Source organism: Rutidosis leptorrhynchoides, chromosome 7 (genome assembly GCF_046630445.1).
Source record: "Rutidosis leptorrhynchoides isolate AG116_Rl617_1_P2 chromosome 7, CSIRO_AGI_Rlap_v1, whole genome shotgun sequence".
NCBI classification, from domain to species: Eukaryota; Viridiplantae; Streptophyta; class Magnoliopsida; order Asterales; family Asteraceae; genus Rutidosis; species Rutidosis leptorrhynchoides.
The window spans coordinates 122719797-122740035 of record NC_092339.1 but is presented as its reverse complement, the minus strand read 5'-3'; the positions used below and the strand labels follow the sequence as shown (position 1 = coordinate 122740035).

Here is a 20239-nt window from a genome sequence, read left to right as displayed (position 1 = left end):
ATACATAATCTCTAAAACATTAAAGATTACATAATCGCCATGAAGAACGAAGATATTTGATGTAGAACGATACGTAGAACGATGATTATACTCGAGGTACAGAATGAGATGTTGAGGCATGGATTGTTGATGGTACGGGTGCTGTTACTGATGGTACTATTGGTGCCAGTGATGTTGCCGAAGCTGGTATGTTTTGCACCATATTTTCCAAGGCTACAACTCGGGCGCGAAGCTTGTTGACTTATTTTATTATTCCGGGATGATTGTCGGTCGGAACGAGTGGATGAATAAGGTTTAGAATTTTAGATAGAATATAATCGTGGTGAGATATTCAGGAAATGAGGGTGAAAATGGTGTTTCAGACTGGTTCGCCGGTAAGTGCTTCAGGTTCATCGCCAAGAGGTAAATTCGGTTGGTGAAAAGGATCGCCTTCTTCGCGTCTCCATTGATTAAGTCGACTACGAACCCATCCCCAATTCATCCAGAATTGGTGATGACTAGTTGGTTGATCCATTCCAGTTACACTGCTTTCGGAGCTCGAGTGAAAATCCATATCGGAATAGTTGTCGGAAGCCGAGGAATTTGAACTAGTTGTGAGTTCCATCTTGTACGGTTAGATAAAGGGTTTTCAATATGAAATGATTTTTGGATATCAGATGATATTCTAATTACATAGAATACTTATGTATAGTACAGAAGATCCCGTAGATTACGGAGGAATTTTAGGAAGCTGTCAGGAAAAGTTTACAGTAACAGATACACTAAGATACGAATTTATCTATACACTATCTATGCAATAGAGGCAGTAAGACGTGTCTAGACTAAGAATGATAAGCAAATGATTCTCTAAGAATGATAAGCAGGTAATTTTTGACACGAAATGATAAGCAAAACTTTTGACATGCAGACATGGTCGAAGTCCAGACTCACTAATGCATCTAAACAACTATCAGTTAGACACACTAATGTAAGACCTGATTCGCTAAGACCACCGCTCTGATACCACCTGAAAGGACCCGTCCTAATCCATCCGGACGAATACATTACATTTGGTTACATCGCGAGGTACTTGACCTCTATATGATACATTTTACAAACATTGCATTCGTTTTTAAAAAGACAAACTTTCATTACATCGAAAGTTGACGGCATGCATACCATTTTATAATATATCCAAACTATAAATGACTTGATAATAATCTTGATGAACTTAACGACTCGAATGCAACGTCTTTTGAAATATGTCATGAATGACTCCAAGTAATATCCTTAAAATGAGCAAATGCACAGCGGAAGATTTCTTTCATACCTGAGAATAAACATGCTTTAAAGTATCAACCAAAAGGTTGGTGAGTTCATTAGTTTATCATAACGATCATTTTCATCATTTTAATAGACCACAAGATTTTCATTTCCATTTCTCATAAATATACGTCCCATGCATAGAGACAAAAAAATCATTCATATGGATTGAACACCTGGTAACCGACATTAACAAGATGCATATAAGAATATCCCCTATCATTCCGGGAAATTCTTCGGACATGATAAAAACGAATTCGAAGTACTAAAGCATCTGGTACTTTGGATGGGGTTTGTTAGGCCCAATAGATCTATCTTTAGGATTCGCGTCAATTAGGGGTGCACTAATTCTCAAAATTAGTGATGTTCCCTAATTCTTAGGCTACCAAGCAAAAAGAGGCATATTCGGCTTCGATCATTCAACCATATAATGTAGTTTCGATTACTTGTGTCTATTTCATAAAACATTTATAAAAGCGCATGTATTCTCAGTCCCAAAAATATATATATTGCAAAAGCATTTAAAAAGGGAGTAATGAAACTCACTATACTGTATTTTGGAGTAAAAATACATATGACGACATTGAACAATTCAGGGTTTGGCCTCGGATTCACGAACCTATATCATTTATATATATATTAACACATATAATCACATAATTCATTCTATATATATATATATATATATATATATATATATATATATATATATATATATATATATATATATATATATATATATATATATATTAAATGTTGTAGTTATATAGATATATACTTTATTTATATTTATATTTATATTTTCAGTTATATTTTATATATAGTTGTTTTGTAAAATAATCAATATTCATACATATAGTTATATTAATATATTACATTTGTATTTAGTATTATATCAAAAATTAATAACTTGTTATATGTAATAATTATATAGTTAATGTTAATATGTTTAATATAAAATTTTATGTAATCTTAATATATAATATTTATTTGTTATATAAAAATTATACTATTAATAATAATGGTAATGGTTATAGTAATAATAAATAAAAATTGTATTTTTATAAATAAAAAAAATAATCCTTAATAATAGTTTTTAATATCAATAATACTTAATTCTAGTAATAATAATGATAAAAATGATAATAATAATAACAATAATTATAATAATAATAATAGTTATAATGATATTAATTTTACTGATGTTGATAACAATATCAATAATTCTTATTTCAATAAATTTAACGATAGTAATAATAATAATAATAATAATAATAATAATAATAATAATAATAATAATAATAATAATAATAATAATAATAATAATAATAATAATAATAATAATAATAATAATAATGCTAATAAGAATAGATATAAATACTACCTTAAAGGAAAAGCTTCAAAAATAAACTGGCGTTGCCTGGGCTCGAACCCACGACCTCTCGATTAAGCACATACACCTCTAACCATTGAACTGTTATATGATTTATTTAGTTTGCAAAATTCTTTTAACCCGTAATTCATCAACATGTTTCACCTTCATTATCATATCATCTCTAATCATCATTTATCTTATTATCAATACAGCATCATCATCACGATCACATCATTTCATCATCATCTTAATTTGTTTTCGCTATGATAACTATATCATTATCATTATTTAACTCGTATCATCTTATCATCATCGTCATAACGTTAATTATCTAATCATCATCCTAACTCAACTATTATGATATCATATGTAACTCAGAATTTTATCATTTCATGTCACCTTCATCGTCATCCTTTATCATCGTTAACACATACCATTATGTAATCATCATCATTTAGTCCTATATCAACTGATCTCGGTCCAATGTCACAAGGGACTATACGGCCCAACCAGAAACAATACATGACCCATTAACACAACTACTAATCGACACAATTAATAATCTTGCAAGTGGTTTGTTTGGTTAAATAGCTGTCGGCCAAAAGGAAAAGGAAATAACGCTTTTATCATCTAACCTAATCATTGTTATCATTATCTCAACATAGACGCATCTTCAAGGTAGTAATCATCATCATCTTTAATTACCATTATCATTATCATATACCATGAAAACATACGGCTGCAATTCATGTGTTTGATTGAAACAGAAAGATAAAATAGAAGCAATCGAGACTTACAGTAGGTAAGGCGAGTATATTTGCAAGCTGTGGCGTTTGAAATAGGAAACATACGTGTAACAGTGAAAACAATTATCGATGGTGGTTTTGTTTGGGTGTGCGTACGACATAAAGAAAGAAGGAAGAGAGTGAGGTGGTGGTGGAGAAGATGGTTTGGGGTGATGGTGATCATCATCAGGTAAACATCATTATCACTGTTGTCGTCGATTTTAAGATCATTATCATAATCATTATCATCATATCTTCATTATCTTTTTCTTTTTGTTTCTAAAAAAAAAATCAACAGCAATAGTAATTGCAGTAGGGACGATGGGTCTCTGTTTTGGGTCTTGATGGGTATGTCGAATGAGGGTTCAAAAAGAAGAGAAACAAAAACAGTTAACCCAATGGTTCGGTTAATGGTGATAGGGTTGAGTTTTTGTGATTAATCGAATCAGGAAATAGAATTGATGGTGTTTTGTAATGATTATAACTGAAATAGAAACACACTCACAGCATCATCGTTATTGCAGTTTGATCATGAAACAGTAGTTTATAGCTTCTGGTTCGATCAATTATACTGAAACAGAAAGATAAATAAAAGTGGGTTATGGTGGTTGAAGTGTTTCACGGCTATTATGGTTGTTTCACAGTTGCACATCCGAAGAACTAATCAGCAATAGCAGCAGGTAAAAGCAGTTAATAAGTGGTGGTTTGCGAAGGTGGTGTTTGTTAATGTCAAAGTGGTTGTTCTCGATTGTATCAAGAGTCGAGTAAATGGGTGATGTTTACGGTTAAAAGGAATAGGAGATAGAAAGAGGATAGAGAGATGGTAGTGATTGATTAAGGTGTTCTTGGTGATGGTTTCACGATCATAAGCATGAACAGAGATTAGTAAACACGGGATGACCGATGGTAGTACCACTGTAGCAGTTTCAAGATGATGTTCTTGATTGCATTTTGATTAGTAACCGTTCCGGGTTTGGTGGTTGTTGGTTCAAACAAACTAGGGATAATGTTCTTGAGTGAGTTTAGAGCAAAAATCGAATCGAAGCAGCCAAGTGGATTTCGAACAAGAAAGTGGACTTCAGAAACAAAATGATATTATTATGGTGATGGTTCGGTTGTGGAGAAGGTGGTACAATTGAAGTGGGTTGTTCAAGAGAAAAAGAAGAATGTATGCATATGTGGGAAAATCAGTGTGTGTGTGTGTGTGTATATATATATATATATATATATATATATATATATATATATATATATATATATATATATATATATATATATATATATGTATGTAAATCATGCTATTGGAGATATGCACCAAAAACAGTAACATAAATCAATAAATATCTAACGTGTGAAGAATGAGAATCAATTAGCACATCAATATCCAATTAGGCACAGTTATAATCAATCATATTCCTCATTCACGGATAGTTAATAGGATATATAGTACCATAATATTTGTAATAATTAATTTACTCACAATTATGTGAATGTAAAGAACGTGCAGCAAGAAAGATATAGAATAGTTTAGCCGCCTCTACCAACGGTTTTAATTTTTTTGAATATTGTATCGTGGTCCGTTGTATATCAATGACGGATAAAAGTGTTCAGAAAAATCTCATATTTTTAAATTAACTATTTTTATTTATTTTGGTCATTATGGTATAAAATTTGGCCAATAATTGTTAAATAAAAATTACATCAACTATCCCTCTCAATTTTGGGTAAAATATCAAAAGTGTTAAAATTTAATAACTAGATCCTAAATACATTTTTAGTAAGCCTAAAATTTATAGAACTCATTTTCGGATCATCGTTTATTTTAAAATCATACGAGTTTGGATTTAACCTGCTTAAATGACCAACGAGTGCTACAATTGTTTACTAAATAGATTCGAACTCACAAAATATATATTCTATATATTTTTATTTATATATAGATGTATTTTAAATATTAATTATTATAATATCCTATTTTTTTATTTTATTTTATTTTATCTAATTAATTTTAATAACAACAACTTTTAATATTTCAAAATTGTACTTCTAATTATTATTTATTTATATATATACACACACGTATCTATTTACAATTAATGGTTCGTGAATCGTCGAGATCCGCCGGAGGTCAATTGAATATATGAAACAGTTCAAAATTCTTGAGACTCAACATTACAGACTTTGCTTATCGTGTCGAAATCATATAAAGATTAAGTTTAAATTTGGTTAAAAATTTCCGGGTCGTCACATTTTGAACAAAATTTGAAGGTTTGTAGGCAAAATATGTAAGTTTTGAGGCAAAAAAATCCACCGAAGACGAAGTCAAAAAATTCAAAATTTTAACACTAAAAATTGCAAATCGCCCCCTTGTCCCCAAATAAAACCGCCCTGTTGCGTGGCTAAGACTATATTTAACCCGACATCACTTTTTCTCCGTCATCTCACATGGCAGCTTTTTTGACGCCCTTGACGTCCTTAACGCGACGTCAAAATTTGACGCCCCGGGCGTCAGTTGCAAATCTGACGGATCCAAAAGTTGTGTCAAATTTTTTTCCAGCCAATCAGGTTTTGACACATATTTTTATATATTATTAATTAATAAATTATATACCCAATTACCAATAATATTTTATCACATCACCTATTCACAAATTTAACCCTCAAATTTGACATTCCATTTTATTTAAATTCATCTCTTTACCTTAACACATCACCAAAAAGTACATCATTTGACTTTGATGTCACCGCCACGGTTAGAAATAGTAAAGGCATTTTGTTTATGAGTTACATACATACACAAAATTAAATTATTAAATATTTATTATAAAGATGATTGTGATGTGATTGTGATCGTGATCGCGGGAGCCAATGACAATTGTAACGACTAGCCACAGCTGAAAACCAGAAAACGTAACTTATAATACAGTAATAATTTTATTTATCTAACCAATTTCAATATCATGATCATCTCACACACTTGATATCTACTCTCAAATTCTTCTTATCACCATTTCGATCCACGCCACCCTAAAACCACCGATGTCAGACCTGAGATCCGGCGGCCGTACGCTCTCCTTCGACGTTCTAACCACCACCGATTCCTTTTTCGACGACGATGCTGACGATCGCCATTTCTTACTCAGATCCGATTCTGTTCAAACCGAACCTCTCGTTAACACAAAACCTAGACGGAAGCGAAAGCACAAAAAGAAGAAAAAAATTAAACCTAGCGATGATGATGAACATCATCTCCAGTTCGTTAATGATAGTCATAATTTGAATACGTCTGGTAACCCTAACCCTAACCCTAGGTCTAGTGATAGTGGTGATTGTAAGTTTAATTCTGATAGGTTAATTATTGATAGTAGTTGTTGTGGTGTTGCGGCGATGTTGACGGAGACGACGGTGGTGTATGAGGAAGTGTATGTGCCGCCGGAGGAGAAACGAGTTTATCCGGTGAGTAGTTCGGTTAGGGAAACACGTGAGTTGAGGCAAAGGAGTAGTAGTGTGTGTAGTAGTTTAGGTGAGGATCAGGGGAATATGATGTTTAGGATTGATGAGATTGTGAAGGAGGTTGATGATAGTAGTTGTAGTAGTAGGAATGGGAGTTTATCTGGTAAGGAATTCGATACTGAATTAATGATGAAACAGACAGCTGAGATGAAAGTGAATGGATATTGTGCTGGTAGGATGCTTGAAAAGGATGAGTCACTTGATTGGAAACGATTGATTGCTGATATCGATCCAAATCGTGAGTTTTTTCTTCAGTTTCAACCCTGTAAATTGAAATATACTTGCTTTTTATTGACATAGATTAGATTATTTGAATGTTTATAATTTTTATCTGAGGTATTGGTCGATAAGTTAATATATTGCATAAAGAAGCAAACTTGGCCTTTTGTGGCTTTAGAAGTCAAGTAGAAAGAAGTTTTTGTTCGATAAAGAAAATTGAAAGAATATAGTATGAGTAAGGAACTTAAAGTATGGTAAGGGGAACTAACATTTTTGAACCTTCATCCTGTTTTATAGCTTTATATATATTGTAAATAGTACTTAAATCATAAATCTAGTTTAATGTTGACTAATTTTTGTACCGCTGACTGTCACATTATTCGTTAGGCGGTCACCAATAGATTGACATATTATTTATCCGTCTAAATTGTTAAATTTTTTAGCTTCATGGTTGTCTAGGTCATGGACTCATGGTACAAGTTTAATAAGCTCCTATCATATGATTTCGTGTATGTTAGAGTTTCGATTATGTAATTTCAGATCTCTAGGAATTATATGTCTGTTGATGCTCGTTAATTTCTGCTTTTCGATAAAGGTTGTGATCAGATTGTTCACATGTTAGGATTTGTTAACTGTTTTTAAGTGGCATCTTTGGTAATATTGTGTAGTTTTAACACGATTATTTTTGTATTTGAGTTATTAAATTTTGTGAACATATGTATCAATTCTTACACTGAAAAAAAGTTTGACCACCACCAAACAGTGGTATCTTATCTTCTTCTCATAATTTGTGCTGGTACATTTGTGTCAGTCAACTTTCTGTTGGAGACGTCTCCAGTTAAGTACTTTGTGGACGAAATGCATGGTGGAAATTCGTTAAGGACGACAACAACCCTTGCCAATGAGAAAGACCGTGAGAGAGTATATGACACTATTTTTCGCATGCCTTGGCGTTGTGAATTGGTAATTTAGACTTTTACACAATCATCCTTATACAGTAACATGAATATCATGTATGTCAAGTTGTGCATTGTTTTATGTGTTCCTTTGTGATCATACTTTTCCTCCCATTATGACTTGACTATATATATTATTTGGTTATTAAGATTAGTATATAGCTTAAGGATGCCTATGTTATAAGAATCTTGACCAAATATCCCTTGCAGTATATATCATGAACTGTAGGTATCTTTTTGAATCTCAATTACTATGTATTACATCCAGAGTTAGATTTTCATGGATGGTTGTCTCTTTCATTGTCTCTCACCACATATATATGATCTGTATACCAGCATACCGCACATCTGCATACAAAAGCCAAATATGTTTGTGTTATATCTATATGTCAAGCATGTGAACTTTTGTATATCATATATGTTAAACATGCAGTAACGGGAACACAACATTATGAAAATCATATATATATATATATATATATATATATATATATATATATATATATATATATATATATATATATATATTTCATATATGTGTATATATATATATATATATATATATATATATATATATATATATATATATATATATATATATGATTGGTTACTTCCCCATTGATCCTGCCTATATATATATATATATATATATATATATATATATATATATATATATATATATATATATATATATATATATCTGAATTTCTACAAGTTATTTAGAGTATTCATGACAATTGTTTTGCAGCTCATAAATGTCGGCTTCTTTGTCTGCCTGGATTCTTTCTTGTCTCTTTTAACCATCATGCCAATTAGACTTCTCATTACCTCTTGGAGGCTTTTAAAAAAAAGGTATATTATATCATCTCCCAACGTTAGGAGGTTTGACTTTTTACTGCATTTCAAGATATATAATTAGGTTAGCAGCATCTATTAGGTCATGCATCTGTGCATTGAACAATATCCTGTTACATTATTGCAAATATTAAATGCTTTGGATCTATTAAATTCTTATGTGCTATAATCTTTTGTGATGACAAAGAGGAATCGTTTAATAGGTGTGATGGTACATGACTACTTTTTATGCTTTTGACAGGCAGTTTAAGATGCTTTCAGCTGCAGAGCTTTGTGATCTGGGTTGTTTTTTAATACTGGCTTCTGGAGTAATTCTATTACAACAAACAGGTTCAGTTAGGGAATTTGTTCCTTAATCGATTCTTTCAGTTTAGGATTGTCTGATTCATTGCTAAATTTGGATTACATTGTTTTCTTTATATGTTTACTGCTAGATATCAGCTTGATTTATCACATGATTCGTGGTCAAGGAACGATTAAACTCTACGTGGTGTATAATGTATTGGAGGTAAGAACATAATTTTATTACATCTATGGGTTACTTTTATCTCAAATGTCATAATTAAACAAAAAATAATAATAATGTGGAAACTATTAGTGTAATTTGTCATGAATACGTGATGAATTGATGGCTGTTATGCAAAAAGTAGGTAGCATAAATTCTTTGTCTAATGATTTATTGCAGTCACTTTGTTTGTATTCATTATTACGTTTCTACCCCTGTAAGAATACCTTGTGGACATGGTGAATATTTAGTCTATGATCAGTTATTGTAAGAATCTTTGTTGAAAATTTTTACTTAAAAAACTATTATGATTATGATTGCACAATCAAGTAGTAAAAGGTGTTTTCAGTTGGTTACTGCAAAGAGTAAATGGTTGACTCATGTTAAATATCCATCAAGTTGTTATTTTGGTCTCAATATCTTTTGCTTATGTAACTAATGTAAACTTCGTCATTAACTTTCAGATATTTGATAAATTATGCCAAAATTTTGGTGGAGATGTGTTGCAAACACTATTAAATACAGCTGATGGTTTAGCAAATTCTTCATCAGAAGATATGAGACATTGGCTATGGAGGTTCATATCTGATGAAGCCTTGGCTGTGACTTCATCAAATATCCTTGTATATTAATTGTTTATATGTGTGTGTGTGTGCGCGCGCGCGCGCTATTCCTGAAATGATTTTGTTTCCCCTTTGATATCTTTTTTCTTTCAAATGATACGCTCTTGTTTCCTTAACACATTGCACTTATTCATTCGTTCATCTTATTAGCTCAAGCCATCACTCTGTCAACCTGTATAGTTGCCCACAACAATGCATTGTTTGCTTTATTAGTCTCAAACAATTTTTCAGAGATAAAAAGCAATGTTTTTAAACGCTTTAGCAAGGATAACATACAAAGTCTGGTATATTTTGGTGAGTCTCCATTCATCTTCTTTTTTTCTTTTATTTAAAATTATTACTTAATATTGTTTGAAAATTTTGGTTTATTACTTAAGTTTCCTGCACCATTTTCAGATTCTGTGGAGAGGTTTCATATTGCATCCTTTCTCATTTTTGTCTTGGCTCAGAATATATTAGAAGCTGAAGGTCCATGGTTTGAGAATTTTTTTTATGTAAGCTTATTTTTTTTCATGATATTAAACATTAAATTGTATTAATTTAGAGCTAATTTTTTCTTATTTGGCTTTCTTCTTGCTATTTTTTTCGTTATTGGTTTGGGAATCAATTCTTAGATCAAAATGGGCCACTTTTATAAATATTCACCTTACAAGCACCAGAAAACATCTTTGATGGTCTTTACGTATATGCAAATTATTAAAACCATTAAATGTTATGCAAATTTTTCCTGTATTGTCTCTCTTAGTGCTTTTTTTTTTTTTTTGGATGCAGAATGCTCTTGTGGTTTATATATGCGAATTGATGATTGATATAATCAAACATTGTTTTATTGCTAAATTTAATGAAATAAAGCCGATTGTATATTCTGAGTTTCTTGAAGACCTCTGCAAACAGGTAACATTTGTTATATTTCTTTACAATTTCATACTCCTGGAAATGCTCATATTTTCTCTTCATGCGTATGGCTAGATCTTGCATTATAGTCTGTATTGCCTTTTTCTTTTTTTCTTTTTCTTGTTACCTTGTTAATTAGCCATTTTCATTTTTAGTAAATAGTAAAATGGTCCCAATGTATGCGCACTTTATCTTTTTTTTTTTTTTCCTTCTGCATAAGTAGGTAATTATTTTATGGATGTCATAGGATGTATCGTTATATTTTATTTTTGAATTTTACCATAAAAAAATACAGATTGACGTCTTCTATTCATTTTGAAAAGCAACTTTTATTACCAACAAAATAAAGAACAAACAAACAAAAACCGACAAATAACTCAGCCCAGCTAAATCTTTTTTAAAAATTTAGAGATTGGTTTATAGGATTGCTATATGTGTTATGAAAGACTCTTTTTTGTTCAGTTTGTTCACTTAAATTAGCATATTTTTCTTTGATACTTGTCGGTCTTGAATACTCTTTTTATATTAATTTTTTTTTTCCTACAGACTCTAAACGTGCAGCCCGAGAATCCAACGAAAAAACTTACTTTTGTTCCTTTGGCACCCGCTTGTGTGGTAAGTATTAATTTAAAATTATGAAATTGTTAAAAGAAACTTGAATAATATCTTGATACCCTGCTGATCTCGTTAATGAAGTCTCATGTCAAACTTGTGAAAAAACGAACACCGACTTGAATATCATGTAAAATGAAGAAGTGTACAAGTGGATTAATGAAAAGTTACACCTATAATGAATATTACAAAAGCTAAAAATGGAAACTTTGAAATTTATATGGTTACTTTAGCCAAATTCTAGCACCGAGTCCAATTCAGGAGCCATTTTAACCTTTCTATGTATTCTTTTGAAATTTTGTTGTTTCAGGTAATTCGAGTAGTGAGTCCAGTTTACGCTGCACATCTTCCCTGTGGGCCCATTTTATGGAGACTTTTGTGGATACTTATGTTGTCGGTCATGAGCTTTGTGATGCTCACAACTTTGAAAGTGATGATAGGTATGGGCCTTCATAAACATGCAACTTGGTATATTAAAAGGTGCCAAAGGAGGAAACTACACTCAGATTAATTAGCATCACTGATCAATATATAAAACCTCTGATGAATACCATGATCAGTGTCTCTGTTAGTTGATGTAAATGGAGCATTCGTAAGCTGTTGGGTTGTCTAAGTACGTGAGGCCATAACCGTATAAAGTATACATCACTTGTACAGTTGTACCTTTTACTCCAACCTATATATAACTAAAATTAGGGTGGATGGTGATTATTGAATCTCAATTTTGATCGTGAAGGATAAAAACAATAGAAATTCACATCTTTTGTACAATTTATGCATTATGTATTGAATCTCACTTTGCTTGCTAGCTCTCGGATTTTCCTCCTCATAACATCGAATATGGGCAGAAGATTCTGAAATACAAGGACTGAAGTACATGATTAGTAAAATGACCAAGGTTACCCAAAAGCCTATATCGGTGATAACACAGACGCTCAAAAAGTCAACATCACAATTAAATAGGGAAATTAACGAAAAAGCCCCTTTCCCAAATATTTTATTAGATTTCACCATGAAAAAAAAGGTTGCTGAAAAGTGAAAATTCCTCACAAATCTCAAATCCAATTTTGCAATTTTGCAATTTTGCGACCACTTGCGAGCAGCCTTTTGCAAATAGATGTCAAATGGTGCTGCCGAGTGTTTGAGACGCAAGTCGCAAGCCGCCCAATTGGGACTTGCGATTTGCGTGACACATACAAATGATTTCTACAGCGTGTGAGAAACTAAAGATTCTCATGGATAAGAACAGAGGCGCTTCAAGCTCGTTCTACAATATCACTAAGCTCGATAACCTCGAGAGACTATAAAACTATTAAATGACACATTCCCAAATCCGCCATCTGAAGGTAAATTACGAGGTCTACCACCATCTCATAAATTCCCGCCTCATCTGAACAAGTTGAGTTTATCAGACACCTTATTGTATTGGAAACATAAGATATGTATACGATTGGCATGCTACCTAATCTTAAACTGAAAGTGTGTGCGTTTAAAGGAAACTGCTTGATGCTGGGTTTCATTTGCTTAAGGTATTACAAATGGGTCATGGGGCAAATCAAGTACTCTTAGTTAACCGATCAGATTGACACAAGGGTAAACACTATATTTCGAGAATCGACTTCATATTCAACAACAGAACTTGACAACAACATAAGCAAATTTTAACAGCAACGATAATCTTGTTGAATACATTAACAGCAAACAAAGAAAATAACTTGGCAGTTGAAAACTGTTTTAAATATTGAATTAGTCTAGCAATGTTCAACCACTTCAAACAAGCTTATTAACGGCTAGATATATTGGAGCCGCACACCAGCTCCTTAATAGCCCATTGATTCGAATATTGGTTTAAGAAACGAAGTTATTGGGTCTTGGTTGGTTGCCAGGACTGGTACTTGGTCCAATCTCTCTGGCCTGGGTTAAGTGTGTGTCCCTTGGAATGGTAGATGTATTCATCACCTTCCCCTGTGAAATTCTCCTTGTGATCCAACCCGTATCTCTTCGGTTTAAGCATTAGAAGCTGCAACAAACATAAACAACATGCATTACTCAAGATGTAGTAAAACATCAAAAAATGCTATTATCATGAACTTAAGAAAATGCCCATACACGTTAATTAGTAACCTCCCTTATTTTCTAAAAAAATATTTCTACATTTTAATTAATTAATTCTTAAAAAAAGAATAATACCTATTTTTCGTCATGCTCATCCAAATACTCCAGATCCGCTTTCTTCCCAAATCATAATATCTCTAGTTCTCTACCATCCATTGTTAACTTTATGGAGCTCTTGAAATTAATTCGTTAAATTAGAGATGGTGTTTAATTGCTAATGAATTTTCAATCGATTTAGATTTAACGACTGAGTTTGATAACATGTAATTACGTCATTATCTTATGGGTTTCATCACTAGACTACGCAAGCTACAGTGAACATACATATATATTTTTTTTTTTTTTTTTACTAAGTTGAACATACATATTTCTGATTAGATTTTTTAAAAGAAAGTTTTGTTAATAGAAATATAATTTATTGTAACTACTAATAAGAATTTGTAACTAAAGTGATTGATGCCTTCATCGGAGTTTCTTCGATTATATATCATTTGGGTCACATGTAAGAGTACGGTGACACTGGGCTCGGTGTTAAATCTCAGTGTTAAGCTTAACACTGAAATTACTGAGACCAAAATAGGAGAAATCTTTCAGTGTTAAATTTCAGTGTCCAATTCATTATTTAATTATTTTTTATACATTAATAATATTATTGAAAGAAAAGAAAAAAACCACAACGTTATCCATCCGATCAGGGTCGGTCCCGAGAATTCGGGGGCCCTGAGGCGAAAAAAAGGCCCCTTTGAAATCAGATTTTTTCGATTTTAAACCGATTTATTCGGCCTTTTCCAAATTCGACTTTGACTTTTTTCCGGATTTGATTTTTACGCGTTACAAATTTAGCGGATAATTGCAATAATTTGCAAATATTTAATAACGATTAAGCCATGTAAATAATCAATCTTCATTCCAAGCATAAAATAAAAACTTTAAGTTATTTTAGTTTCCCTTTACAAAAAAAAAAAAAAAAAAAAAAAAAAAAAAGAAAAAAAAAAGAAAAGATTAAAACTAATACGAAGTTCTATGTATTCAAAATATAAGCACAACATTTATATACTTATACTCACGGGTGACATTATGACAACACACTTGAATACAACTAATCTGATTTATTTATTATGGTTGCTTGTTTCCCTTGTTTACTTTCTAAGTTATGGTTGCTACGATACTTATTATACTTATTCAATTCATCCCACATCGCTAGATACACAAAAGAAATACTAAATAAAAACAGAGGCCTTTGGTTGTATTTCAAGTTGGAAAACAAATTGGGCCTGATTCATGCCGGCCTGCTTTTTTTATTGGGATTATCACCAAAATACTCTTTTTTTTAAGCTTGTTGACTGACAGTCCTAAAAAAAAAGTTTGACAATTTGCCCTCGCAAGGCGCAAGACACCTTGCGTCTTTGCGACCTTGCGTCTTTGCGATCTTGCGACCATGCGACCTTGCGTTACTGACAAACGCAACAAAGAGACTTGCGTCCTTGCGTATTGCGTCTTGCGTCTTGCGACTTGCGCCTTTGCGTCTTGCGTCTTGCGTCTTATCCCGATAAGATTTTCATGATTTCGTGGATAAGATTTTGTACGATTTTTGTACTATTACGGATAACTTTTTCAATTCATATAAGGTATTACCAGCTCTATTTTCACTTCATTTCCACCATTTCAACATAAATCATATAATTTCAAGCGTCATTAAGGTAACTTTCTTTGTTTTAAATAATGAGTTTTAGTGATAATGAAACCTTTGTTATTCATATATGTTGTGGTGGTTCTTTTCAATTTATTAATAACTTACCTATGTATTTGCCTCTAGATTGTTTTAGAACACGATTAAAACTCCCAGTTGCTCCCCAAAAACTAATTACTCGAAGAATATTGTTAAAAAATGTTCTTAGAAAAATTAATTTGCCACCTAATGCTCCTGTTTCAATGAGATATGTTGTAGATAATCTTGTTTTTGATATTACTGATGATTATGAAGGCTTTCGTGATTTTCTACAACATGCAATATCAAATGCTCCTATTAATATTTACATTGTCGACAAAGTTACAATGCATCAACTCCCAGAAAACTTACAGTCAGTGCAAATCCTACCAATACACAATGTCCATCAAAACCTACCAACACACGATGTCCAACAAAACCTACCAACAAACGAGGAGAGCACAAACCTTCAGACACCCAATTTGGAAGAAGCACGACCTGAAGTACCACCTCCAAACACAGAAGAGTTTGATTTCTTCAACTATGGAGTTGAGAACGTATGTAAAATTAAAAAAACAGATCACCCTTTTGAATCAGTTGTCGCGTCTAGTGCTTCGGAGGAAGAAAATGACAGAGAAGATCAAGATGAAGATGAAAATGAAGAAGAGGAAGAAAAAAAGGATGTATTCTGGAATATGCCACTTTTATTGAGTGAGCATGACCAAGAGACTGAATCTACGAGCCAAATAATAACCAGTTATAGAGTATCCGATTTGATTAAAGTTCGACAAACTTTTTTAAACAAGGATGATTTTGTAAACCATCTATACACAAAATGTCTTGAAGAAAACTTCCAAATTAAGCCTGTAAAGTCTGACAAATCTCGATTCACTGCTAAATGCATGTTGCCAAATTGTGAGTGGAAATGTAGTGCATACAAAATACGCCACACTGACAACTTCATCGTAAAGAAATTGCATGACGTACACACATGCTCACGTACCCAAATTATGGGAAATAATAAACATGCTTCCAAAAAGGTGTTAGGAAGTATTCTGATGGAATCGTTCAAAGCTGCAAATCGAGACTATAATCCAAAAGATATACGTGATGATGTTGGCAACCGTTTTCGGGTGAGCATTTCTTACAATCAAGCATGGAGAGCCAAGTGTCATGCAATAGAGATGCTTCGTGGCAGTATGGATGACTCGTTCCGAATGCTTCCCATTTATCTTCATAACATTAAGATTCATAACCCAGGAAGCATGACAAATGTGGTGACTGACAATGAAAATAGATTCGTGATGTGTTACATGTCCTTTGGCGCAGTTGTAAGTATCACTCATCCTACAATTGTTTTATCTTAAACTAATAGCAATCTCATGTGATTTGTTTGCGTGCAGATTCGATCATTTGTCCAAAATGTTCGCCCTATTATCATCGTTGATGGTGCACATTTGAAAGCTGGATACTTGGGTACAAATTTAGTCGCTGTTGCAATGGATGCCAATAACAGAATTTTGCCATTGGCTTATGGAATTGGTGAAGGCGAGACAAACGAGGTTTGGTCATGGTTTTTTGGCAATCTAAGAGATCATTTAGAGAGTTGTGGTATGAGTAATCGTATGTCAGAGATTACCTTTATTTCTGATCGTGCTCCTTCAATAGCACATGGTATTTCAAATGTGTTTCCTGAAGCCTTTCACTCTTTTTGCGCACGTCATCTATTCATGAACATAAAAACGATGTCCAACAAATTCAAATATTTTGAATGGCACTATTGGAAAATGGTTAAGGCTTATCGTTTGTCAGATTTTCAAGATCATGTTAGTGTATTTCAACGAAGATTAAAAGCGTCTCACAAGTATCTAAATGACGTTGGTTTCAACAAATGGTCCAGAAGTCATGCTGGTCATGTTAGGTATGCATACCTTACTAGCAACAGTGTAGAGTCTATTAACGCTCTATCCAAACATGCTCGCAAACTACCAGTTTGCATGTTATTGGAATTTTTTCGCGCTTCTATACAGGATTGGTTTTTCAAACATCACAACAAAGCAGTTAGTCTCACTTCAACGGTTACTCCATATGTTGAACGTAAATTAGGTAAGAGGACGAACAAATCAAGAAGATGGCAAGCATTTCCATCGACAAACAATCTAATAGAGGTGCGTGATGGAAGGAAAAACGGCCTCGTTAATCTAGAAGATAGAACATGTACATGTGGGCAATGGCAATTATCAGGCATACCTTGCGGACATGTATTGGCAGCAGCACGACTCTTCGGAGTTGAAGATGTTACATGTTATGTATCACATTGGTTCTTGTCTCAAACTTATATAAATACATATTCCGAACACATCCTTCCTTTGCCCCATCGATCCGAATGGTCCGATCCAGGGCCCAAGATCTTGAAAATCGTAAAGCCCCCAATTCAAAAGAAAAGAGCACCTGGACGCCCAAAAAGTACCGATCGGATTCCATCTCAAGGTGAAGAAACTGAAAAGAAAGTAAGAACATGTACTCGTTGCAAGCAAGCAGGTCATAACCGAACAACATGTAGCGCTTCTTATGACCTAACCGGTGAATCTACTTCTCAGAGGGTTAAAAAAACAGCCTCAAAATCAAAGTCAAAGTCGAAAGAGAAAGTTGAACCTTCGCAAGCTTATCAGTCTCAATTTTATCAAACGTACGATTTAGACCAGAATTAGGGGACCAGAATTAGTTGCTTGTTTATCAGTCTCAGTTTGTTGTTTATCAGTCTCAGTTTGTTTTTATGTTTATCAGTCTCAGTTAGTTGTTTAAATATGTGTCATGGATTGACCTACATACAGACGCAAGAACGCAAGAAAAATCTTGCGTATGTCATCAAACACACGCAAATACGCAAACAATAACTTGCGTCTGTCTTTAAAAAAGACGCAACTTTTCAAACAATACCTTGCGTATGTCATGAAACATACGCAAGCACGCAAACATCAACTTGCGTATATCTTTTAAAGAGACGCAAGGACGCAAACATAACCTTGCGTAAGTCTTCAAACATACGCAAGAACGCAAACAAAACCTTGCGTAAGCCATTTAAAGAGACGCAAGGACGTAAACAACACCTTGCGTCTGTCAAAAAACCAGAAGCAAGGACGCAAAAAAGGCCTTGCGTCTGTCCCAGATTATTTACATACAAAAATTACATGTTTTACCTAATAACTGTATAATAATTACATCTACAAGTTAACTAATTAACAATCTTTGGGTCCTCTGGTGGTGGTGGTTCCTGTGTATCAAAGCGTGCACGGAAGAATGTTCTTGCCATTCGAATTCTATAGTCCTTAGCAGCCTTTTTAGGGTCTCCAATGTTGTCAATCTAATCCCAACCAAAAACTATCCTCTCCATATGAAGGCAGACCCAAACACCACAATCACCATGGCCACCACTCTGCATTGGCACATACGGTGCATCCTCGATCATCAACTCTACATCTTCTCTGTTCTCATAATAGTCAACAATTTGTGAGTCCTGCTTCTTGTTAAAGTAATCAATAGCCTTCAAATATAACGGCAAGTTGTCTGATAAGTTTTTGAAGACAGCCTCGAGTTGACCTTTTTTCAAACAACCCTTTAAACTATCATAGACTAATACTCTCTGTTCATCTAAGTTCAAAGTGAGTAGTATAAAATGTTCAGGATCTGAAAAATGTACTGGAATCAAAATCTGCAACAAAAGAAACATAAAAAGTCAATAAGGAAGGACGCAAGGTTGACCTTGCGAGACACGCAAGGACGCAAGGTAGACCTTGCGTCAGGCACAAGGACGCAAGGTCTACCTTGTGGGTGGACGCATGGACGCAAATTTGAATTTGCGTCTATAATGAAGACGCAATGTTAATCTTGCGAGGGTCGCAAGGACGCAAGAGAGTGTTTGCGAACGGACGCAAGGGCGCAAGATTTGTCTTGCGCCTATTACAGTTTACTCAAAATGTATAGTTTATATAAAAAAAAGGACTAACCTTATCACATTCAGCCCAGGATGGATAAAGGTCATCACTACCATCCCCAAGACCAATCAAATACATATAATCTGGGGGATTGAATTTAATGATCCCCTCTGCTTCAGGATTAGATGTATCCCCCTTCTCCTCCTCATTTTGAGTGTCATCATCATAAAAGGACTTGAATTTCTCCAGTTGATTGAGGAAACCCAATGGCATAATCGTCCATCGAGAACTACATGTATAATCTGCAATCGGAAACTGAGGACTCGAGGACATCTGGCTAGCTCGGGCAGAAACCTCTGCCGAAATCTCAACAGGAAGGTAGCCTATCCATCAATATGCTATAATCAGATCAAGTTGATTATGAATGTTATAAAGCTAAAAACAAAACAAAACATGCATAAGTTTATAATTATTAACAAACTTACTATGTTTTCCAAATAACCAGAAAATGCAATTCCCAATAAACTTTTCCAAAACTCAGTATCAAGGAAGAGGAAGGTTTCATTTTGGAAAATGAACATGCAACGCGTATCTTGCTTATTGAGGATTAGTGATTTCAAATCTTTTGCTGGCCCCACATGCTTCCTTTGATCTCTCCATGCATTTGGTGGTGGTGGTTGCAAAGTTCCTTGATCGTTTATAAATTTATCAACCATTGACCAAATTTCCTCCTCACCAACCCAATCCTTTTCCTTCCTTTTTCTCTTCCTTTCTTTTTTCTGAAAAAAAAAATTAGTAATAAAGACGCAAAGACGCAAGAATTGTCTTGCGTCGGTGTAATG

At 33.4% G+C, this 20239-nt stretch overlaps 2 protein-coding genes across 2 annotated transcripts; one reads left to right on the top strand and one right to left on the bottom strand.

Moving 5' to 3' along the window:
* The first annotated feature begins 6370 nt into the window (after window positions 1-6370).
* On the top strand, window positions 6371-12150 carry LOC139857643 (protein POLLEN DEFECTIVE IN GUIDANCE 1-like). The gene is made up of 11 exons (XM_071846461.1): window positions 6371-7213; window positions 8006-8157; window positions 8899-9002; window positions 9247-9335; window positions 9440-9513; window positions 9975-10125; window positions 10260-10427; window positions 10530-10627; window positions 10905-11027; window positions 11574-11642; window positions 11950-12150. The coding sequence occupies exons 1-11, from the start codon at window positions 6502-6504 to the stop codon at window positions 12148-12150; spliced, it is 1941 nt and encodes a 646-aa protein (XP_071702562.1). The 5' UTR covers window positions 6371-6501.
* Window positions 12151-18826: 6676 nt separating this feature from the next.
* Window positions 18827-19730, bottom strand: LOC139859575 (uncharacterized). The gene is made up of 2 exons (XM_071848360.1): window positions 19470-19730; window positions 18827-19174 (listed from the first exon to the last, which is right to left on the bottom strand). Exons 1-2 carry the CDS (start codon window positions 19728-19730, stop codon window positions 18827-18829), a joined length of 609 nt encoding a protein of 202 aa, XP_071704461.1.
* Window positions 19731-20239: the final 509 nt, after the last annotated feature.

Excerpts from the sequence above, each read along its gene's own strand:
- LOC139859575 (XM_071848360.1), bottom strand. The coding sequence starts at position 19,730 with ATGTCCTCGAGTCCTCAGTTTCCGATTGCAGATTATACATGTAGTTCT. Across the intron at positions 19,175-19,469 it reads CCTGGGCTGAATGTGATAAG|ATTTTGATTCCAGTACATTT; the intron begins GTTAGTCCTTTT and ends CTTTTGTTGCAG.
- LOC139857643 (XM_071846461.1), top strand. The coding sequence starts at position 6,502 with ATGTCAGACCTGAGATCCGGCGGCCGTACGCTCTCCTTCGACGTTCTA. Across the intron at positions 7,214-8,005 it reads TGCTGATATCGATCCAAATC|TCAACTTTCTGTTGGAGACG; the intron begins GTGAGTTTTTTC and ends CATTTGTGTCAG. Across the intron at positions 11,028-11,573 it reads TTGAAGACCTCTGCAAACAG|ACTCTAAACGTGCAGCCCGA; the intron begins GTAACATTTGTT and ends TTTTTCCTACAG.